This window comes from Hypanus sabinus, chromosome 15, assembly GCF_030144855.1.
Source record: "Hypanus sabinus isolate sHypSab1 chromosome 15, sHypSab1.hap1, whole genome shotgun sequence".
Taxonomy (NCBI): domain Eukaryota; kingdom Metazoa; phylum Chordata; class Chondrichthyes; order Myliobatiformes; family Dasyatidae; genus Hypanus; species Hypanus sabinus.
The window spans coordinates 19933654-19942443 of NC_082720.1; the positions used below are offsets into that span (position 1 = coordinate 19933654).

Here is an 8790-nt window from a genome sequence, read left to right on the forward strand (position 1 = left end):
AGCATCTATGGAGAAAAAAATGGTTAAAATTCCCTGTCATCACTTGCGTCAGTTTAGAGAGGGTTCCAAAATAATATATTTTTTCACACACCAAAGTAAATGTTTGCATATATGTTTCCGCACGGCGAGTCATACACAGACTTATATAGCAAACACTTTGGATCCATTAAGCTGAATACGTATACGTTCGGGAACAGAATACACAGACTGACATTTTCATAGAAATGCTCTGGTACACACACACATACAAACCCACAGATACAGACACGAGAGAAACTGTCACGCAAGCAGATTTATAGACGTGCACAAATAAATAAACTCGTCTACACAAGCAAACACATCATCAGCCTACCAATATACAGTATTTATACAGAGGGAGATGGGAGGGGGAAGGAAGAAAGAGAGGAGAGAGAGAGAGAGAGAGAGAGAAGGGTCGGGGGCGGCGGAGGGAGATTAAGTTTGGTTTGTTGTTTGTCGTTTCAGTACAGGATGATAACATCCAGTCACTTTATATCCGATTCGGAATTGAATAAAGTACTTTTGGAGGAATCAGCTGAGCAATGCCGCATGCTTAAGAGAAGTTAAATTTATTTAAGTACGTTTATAAACATATTCAGTAAACAAGAGTATGAATTTAATTACAGTACAATCATCAGTTCAGATTGTTATATGTGGTGTGGAATATCGGTTTAGAATTTTTATCAAATTTTCGCCTATAGCTGCCCTCGACTTTGATAGGATAATTGTTGGAGGTTAGGCCCATTTTCCTCGCTTGCACTAAACGAAGCTAACTCCCAAATCTTTCAATATTCATCTTGAAAAAGGTAACCACCGATTGGAAGAAAATCTAACCCAGGCTCTCAAACCCCTCCTAGTAAACGCTCACACCTCCTTCTTTCCATGGCTGAACGAATCAAATACGGATCTCTCAATCGAGAATTACAAATCCAATCATTTAACCATTAGTACTTGCTTAAGATTTTGTGGGTTGACCGTAAATTTTTTTTCCATTGACAGTGTCGAGATTAATGGATCGCTTAAATTTTACAAAATAAGAGGGAAGAATTCGTCCTCATAGTCCTTTGAGAAACACTTTGCCCGGACGCAAGGAATTATTGATGTAATTATTGTACATTGCGCAGAGGTACAGGATCAAAGTCAGACATAACGGAGTCCAGTGTTGCGTGGAGCAGTCAAGGGGTTGTAATGCGTCCCAGTGTTGACGGGAGAATGCTTCTGACATTTCCTTAATCGTATTAGGTTTTGCCCATTGAAATTGATCCAGCTAAGTAATGAATGAATTTGTTGCCCAAGTATAAAAGAGTCCTCCTGGCTCAGGGTATACTAGAATTTAACAAAAATCCAAACTATAAAGTTAAAACACCGGGAGACAAAATTACAACTAAATACGTCGTAACGATAATGAACATACCTACTCTCACCAATCCCAAAGGTAAAGGTATTGTAACTCGATGATGGAAATGCGTGCGTGCCTTAGTGTAAATTCGATTCCATTTATGTCGTCGTTAGATTTAAATAAAAGGGAATATCTTCGGAGTTTTGTTTTAAGAGGAATTAAGCTCCCAATACTTAATATTGTTCGGGCGTGTTAAAGCATCGATGGTTATTACATGCCTGGCCTGGTCTAGTCAAGTATTTTCTGAGCACATCTCCTAATCCCCTTTAAATGGATCGCTGTCATGTACGTACAGCCGCAGGTCCAAAGGCCCGACCCCCTTCTGTTTGATAAACATAAATATGCGAAAATTACATTTCCTCCTGTGGCCAAAATAGACAGATTATTCCAGGTTTTCGTTCACCGCAGTCGATTATTTTATTTTTGACATCTCACCACATCGACTGATTGATCTAGACACGGTTGTTAATATATCAGAAGAAACTTTCAGAGCGTATAAATTAAAAGTAAATCACACTATGTTTCGACACTGCAATAGGACCACTGGTTTTAATACGCACAACAATAATGTCTTTCAACATTAATTCCAAATTGCACTGTCTGTAAATGATCTGAGATCCATACTTGATGATATATTGCATAAATGCAACACAACTACCGAGGAAAATATCCCAGTGAATTCACTCCTCGAACCGTAGCTGGATATTGCGTTAGTTGAGTTGAGGAGAGTTTTTGTGAGAAAAATTAGCTTTTATTTCTATTCTTGGTCTTTTAATCCGATTTGTTTTTGAGGCAAGTTACTTTTTAATGATCAACTTGAATGCTTTCTGGTAGGCATCGAGTTAATAGGCAAAGATAGAAACGCTCCCTGGAGCTAATGTAGCTCCGCTTTACGGAGCCGAAGAGGATGGAAATGCCCCTCACCACTGTGTACTCCATCACCAGAGGTCATGCCAAGGGTGCTGACAAGCACTTTGCACTTCACATTGCTGACTACTAACACCTTTGCATTTCATTTGTTCTACAATACCGTAATTCCAGACAAGCATAGACAAAACGAGCCGCCGATGCGCCCTAGATTTGGGTAATTCTGGGGTCCGATCAATTTTAGAACAAATAAAAAGTTTTCGAACCGCGTGTAAGCGCCGGGGATTCAAAGAGTCTGTCGGTGCAGTGCGAAATAAAGATTTATTCTGGAATGAAAGTAAGACGGGGATGTGGCTAATCCCCTTCACTATTCACTCGATTTAACGGTAATGTGGCCTTCTTCAAATAAAACGCCGGGGTCCCCCACAGTTCCATTTCTTTGTAACACGGGCACTAAGGAGAGGGGTGGGTGTGGAGACCCTATTAATGAACGGGATGAAGCGCAGTTAAAAGACGTAGAAGTGAGAATGTATTTTGGCTTCGGTTTGCTGGAAAATCGTCCGATATATTTATTGTATCATTAGAATTATTTAATAGAAAATGTCTGCAGTCAATCGAATGAAGTTAAAGGGGCCGAATCCGATCTCTTGCCACTGCTCCGTTTTTCTGCTCCTTATATTAGCTTCCACTCCTTGCTGGGATTTTGTATAATTTCATGCCCCAGACCATAGTTTGCCATCTTCCCCAGACCCGTTGTCAAGGACAGGAATATCCCCTGTGAGTTGTGGTTAAATTCAACTTGTACCCGTGGATTTCAATGTGAAAACCCGTCACATCCCATGAAAATAATAAATTCATTTTGTTTGTATCATATCTGTGTTTCGATGCTGAACACAAACCAATCATTTTCAGCTAGAATATGCTTACAGGGAGAGTTTTATGCAAACGTAACATCCCTCCTGAACGCTGCAAAATCTCTTCACGTATTGTGAGCTCGAAGTTCTTAGAGTAAAAGAACTAATAAGAGCAACATGGTTTATGTCCAGCGTTATTATGCAATGGAATCCCTTAGCTGTTCGGTGTACCGATACAATGGGAACCACGTAACACAAACAGCGCTGGCAACCTGTTTAGTTAGTATCGTCATTAACCAAAGAGAACCAGGAGGAATTCATCGCATTGTGACAGAACTAAAAATATTTCTCCTAATTCATCCTGCTGTCATATTGGACAATTCTCAGCCGGGACTTTTTTCTGTCTCTCTGGATAGGGGAATCTGTGCGCAAATTAAGTAGTAAAAACGAATGTTTTCCATTCGTTAAAACGTACTTGAGGGCCCCGTATGCATGTCCAGGCAAAAGATAAACCATTTATTCTGTTTTAGTTACAGCTCATTCTTTCACTTTCTCCAAACCTGTGGCACTCCCGGAGTACGCGTACCTCACATGACAGCGGGGATTAACAGAACATGTCCTTTGCAGAACTTAAAACAGACCAAAACCTGGTTATATTAACCAGAGGGAAGGACTGACTCATCGTCTCTCAGCAGACTGTAGATGAATTGATATTTGGATTAAGTTTTGAACGTGGCGCCATGGAACGCAGCCAGGCCGTTCTGGCAACAGACAAGCAAAGCTCTGAGAGAAGAACGGGCGGGGTTCCGTTTATTTTGATATTGATTTGGAAATCAAATCATAACCATATAACAATTACAGCTCGGTAATAGGCCATCTCGGCTTTTCTAGTCCGTGCCGAACGCTTACTCTCACCTAGTCCCACCGACCTGCACTCAGCCCATAACCCTCCATTCCTTTCCTATTCGTATACCTATCCAATTTTTTTAAAATGACAATACCGAACCTGCCTCTACCGCTTTTACTGGAAGCTCGTTCCACACAGCTACCACTCTCTAAGTAAAGAAATTCTCCCTCGTGTTACCCCTAAACTTTTGCCCCTTAACTCTCAACTCATGTCCTCTTGTTTGAATCTTTCCTATGGAGATTAAAACGATAAAAAGATGGGGCCAAACCGACCGCAGCCCACGACTATCTTCATCAACCTGCAGTGAACTCACTTCTTCATCTTTGACATTTAATTTTCCTGCGGAGGAGAATCGTGAACCGCTAGTACCCACCCCCAAATAAAAAAAAACTATCCTCTTACATATCTGTTAGCGCTGCCATTTTATACATGCTTGTCTACAATTTATTCAGATGTTCATCTGATAACTCATTATTTACATGAACTGTACGATACACCTTGTTTTGGTTATTCCAGAACATAAACGTTGATATTTCCTCCGTATTCGGTTTTAAAATTCGATTAATACTGTAGTTAAAACACTAAGAATTGGGTCTTGTTTAATGTCACCCTGGCATGATAGAAGCGTATATTCTGTAATCTCAGCGCATTTCCCATTCAATATTATGCTCGAGATAAGAGGATTCTACCTACGCCATGCTCCAGAATCCCAGATATTAAACACAAAGGTACATGGTGAACATCGTAGGTAATATTTAGTCAAATCGGATCCTCCTGGGCTGATGAATAGAAACTGCGTTGACACTTCCATTCTCAATATTTTAAGTATTGACTAATTGCTTCCAAAGTAGCTCAGACCCACCACCGGAGAAATGGCACCGAGAAACCTGAAATTGTCATGAATTTCGAAATCCCGCGTGGTTTCCGAAATAACCTATCCGGTTAGGGAACACATTTTGTTTGGCTTTATAGAAATGCATAATGTTTTTTTTGTGTGCTGTTAAAGAAGTCGGGTTGTGCAAAGGACAGCTGCAGAATAGCTAATATATCGCCACTCTTTTTGGAAGCGATCTGGGGAGGCGTGGGTGGGGAATTTGAGCTGATGCAGATCGAATAATTTCACGTGAACACGGACATGACTGGAAGCATAACAATCAAAGTTAACGTATTTGGATAACTGGGGAGATCCGAGCAGATTTCAATGAGATGAAACGGGATTGACACACAAAAGAAACGAATTGGCATTAACTCAAAATCACAATAAAAAAAGGTTTTTGTAATTCTTCGATTTTTGGTAAATAATTCAGTAATGATACAAACTTTTAGACAAATAACTCAGAAAATGAACATAGTAATAGTTTTATTGGTTTTTGGCAACTGGATGTGTATCTCCACGTGGAGTCTCACGTTTATAAATCACTTCCACTAAGAGAGACTAATCCACATTTGCGAAGTCCAGTTGATACTTTGGGGTCTCGTACTTTACAAGCGGAGAATAGTCAAGCATGAAGAAGGAGCAGATAATTCCAGATGGAATCCTCTGTGCAAATAACGGACAGTGTTACAAAGTCATCACATGCAGAGTTTAAAATTGATTTGGGAGGAGGAGGGAAGTGAGAAACGGGGAAGTAAGGACCAAAGATGGAATTGGAACAGGATTGATGGTCAAGATATGATTAGTATTCCATAGGTTTTTCTTAAAAAATTCCTCACTATGCCCATGCAAACATTCATCTGACCAATTGCCTTATTGAGGAGTATGGCTCAATGGTCCTCAATAACTGGATTTCTCTTGTATAAAGCTAACACAGACTCTACCAGCCGAGTGACTTTTTTCCCCCCAGGCTGTAACCTATCTATGATTCTGTACTTCTGCCAGATGAACCACACTGTACCCAAACCACTTACCGATGTTCCTGCATTAAACGTATGATTCGAGAGAACTGCATTGATGGTAATGCGCTTTGCAGAGACGTCGCTTGCTTTCTTCCTTCTAGTTGAACATATAACATTTTGGAACGTCCCCAGGTTGCGAGAAACACCATATAAATGCAAATCCATACAGTTGAAGGAAACTCCTGTAGATAAAATGGAAAAAAAAATAGCAGCCTTCATCTTGCCGGCCAATATATCAAAACATTAGTCTTTGCGGACACCTGAAAGACAATATGATATTTATTAAAGCGCTTTGCCTCGGAATATGGAACCGCAGGTTTAACGGGGTAACGCAAGTGATCAGGAAAGTAAAAGAAAATCGATAAGGGACACTTAAATTTAACCGATGCCTAGCTGCAGAGACATATAATGTTCATCCTGTCCCCGTCAAAGTACAAGGACCCCGCACACATGGACTGTTGCCGCCGATAGAAGTGGCAAAAGGGCATTGTGATCCATAAATATCGCGGGGAGAGTGAGAACTGAGGGTCGTATCTGGAGGGAAGAAAGAGCCAGCAAGATGCTGGAGGAACTCAGCAGGCCAGGCAGCTTCCATGGGAAGGAGCACACATCCGAAAGGTCGAATGTACTCTTTTTCGTGGATGCTGCCTGGCCCGCTGAGTTCCTCCGGCATTTTGTGTGTGTTGCTTTGGATTTCCAGCATCTGCAGATTTCCTTGTGTTTGAGCGGGAAGAGCAGGACGATTTATATTTAGCTTTCCAAATCATTATGACTAGTGTGTGGATTTTCGAAGTCAGTTGAATTGGAACTTGTAGAGCTTTGGATAAAAGTCCACAAAAAGCAGGGAGACTTGTCTTTTTTAAATGAGAGGATGGGCGGAATTTAGAATAGTTCCTTAAAGATTCTGTGCTTGTACAACCACCTGGAGGAGAAGACAGGGAAGCAGGGAAGTGGGGGGGGGGGGGGTGGTGGAGAATGCGGCTAATTTTGCCCACCTCCCACTTCAGCTCAGGACATTGTAACCGGTTTCGATAAAAGAGAATGAAATAGGTAGTTGTGCGAACCCAGAGTAGGAAAACATTCCACTCAATACTGTTCTCCCGCGTTCCGTGATGGTTTTTGGATTCTCCCACATATCCCCGGGCTGTCCTGATTTCTATGTAGCATGTTAGATGGATTTTGCATCAATGTCTTGTTTTGCACGGTCACTGTCTTGTATCATTTATGTCACGTGTGTTTGAATTTACGTGCCTGTGATGGTGCTGAAAGCAAGTTTTTCATTGTACCCGGAGCTCACTGTACTTATGAGCGACACTAAACTCGAACTGAGATAGGATATAGGAAAACACTTACATATTTTCCTGCTTTTCCCACCAGGTGAAAGTCTGGTTTCAGAACAGAAGGACTAAGTACAAGCGACAGAAACTGGAGGAGGAGAGCCCGGACACACAGCAGAAAAGGAAAGGGACACAGCACGTCAACAGGTGGAGAATGGCCACCAGACAGACCAGCCCGGAGGACATTGATGTGATTTCGGAAGATTAGAGGCCTCCTGGATTAAAACATCAGTATAAATTCAGTATAATTCGTGCAATGATGACTGCGAGCAGCCTGACAGATGGACTGAGGTTATTAATTTCACACGCTTAATTATACTGGCCCATTGTGGAATTACCGATTCCACTTCTGATCAAGTCACAGGGCACAAAGGTGGACTTAAAAACAAACTTCAACAGTGTGATTATAGTTTAATTAACGAGAATCTTTGTTAAGAAATCTGTTCGAGTGCAGCAAGTTGAAAACGGATCGTCCTCGCTGGAGATGACCTTGGGATTGGAATGCTAGTCGTGGATAGAGCGCACTCCGCCCCCACGCCACTCATTGAGAATTTAATTCTTTTCAGAGGATTTGGTAGCGTCCGGCGTCTTTGCAGGTAGAGTTCCGGGGATGGTGTTTTTTTCACGTTTTAGGTCGGAGGATTTTTTTTAAAAAAAATTAAAATACCAGCAAGGCCCGGTGTGACCTTGCGCGCAGCCTGAACACAAGGGGATGTGTGTGAATGAGAGAAAAACTCATTTGCAAGTTTCTACGGGTTTTAAACTGAGAAAAAGATGGTCTGTAGGAGTGTAGCGCCGAGGACCTCGTGTACGTGAACGGTACTGTGTGATCCCCGTTTCTTGATGTTATAATGTCTCATCTCGCCTCTCCCCATAGATCTGTTTTATAATGGTCTTTGTCGATTGTAAATAAATGTGTGTCACCACTGGCATGTCCATACTACAGAATAATAAGGAAATATTTTTTCCACAATAAAATATATTGAAAAAAAAACGTGTTTTATAAAGGCAAACAAGTTTTCTCAACAGTGGACTGCTTTGCTGGGTCAGAGTACCACAGAGCGCGTAACATCAGACTCTGGTTTGCGGCACTCGCGCGTCACAAAACCGCGGCAATTTCAACATTCCCTCCCAGACGTTAGTGGCGCATTCACACATTCACGTAAGTGAACACACGAACACAAACGCGTAAAACTGAGACGGTGGGTGGTTGTGAATCATTCGGGGAATATCCGCTAACTACAGTTTTCGAACATATTCCGATGGTCAGTGACCGTAGCTTGAAATACACTGGGATGAGTGAATACAATATCTCCAATTGGGACCGAGAGAAAGGAACAGCAGAACAGTGAACTATTAGCCTTGGATTGCTAATACCAAGACATATGATCAAGACATTTTATTTTGCAGGGGAATAGGTATAAAGAGTAGAGGAGAGGCACATTGAGTCAGTCGAGCAGGCATAGCACATTTAAGCATGATAAAGTTACATTGACGCTCAAATGATTATAG

General features: G+C 41.5%; 1 protein-coding gene across 3 annotated transcripts in view; it reads left to right on the forward strand.

The window, feature by feature from the left end:
- The window catches only part of emx3 (empty spiracles homeobox 3), a 31475-nt gene extending 23215 nt beyond the window's left edge, over nt 1–8260 (forward strand). For 2 of the 3 annotated variants that reach the window (XM_059990085.1, XM_059990084.1), the window contains exon 3: nt 7319–8260. In XM_059990085.1, the coding sequence (XP_059846068.1) occupies nt 7319–7486 (168 nt within the window). In that variant the 3' untranslated portion in view covers nt 7487–8260. Of the gene's footprint in view, nt 596–7318 lie in introns of all 3 variants that reach the window. The other variant, XR_009515827.1, reaches the window with a different exon arrangement.
- The last annotated feature ends 530 nt before the right edge of the window (nt 8261–8790 follow it).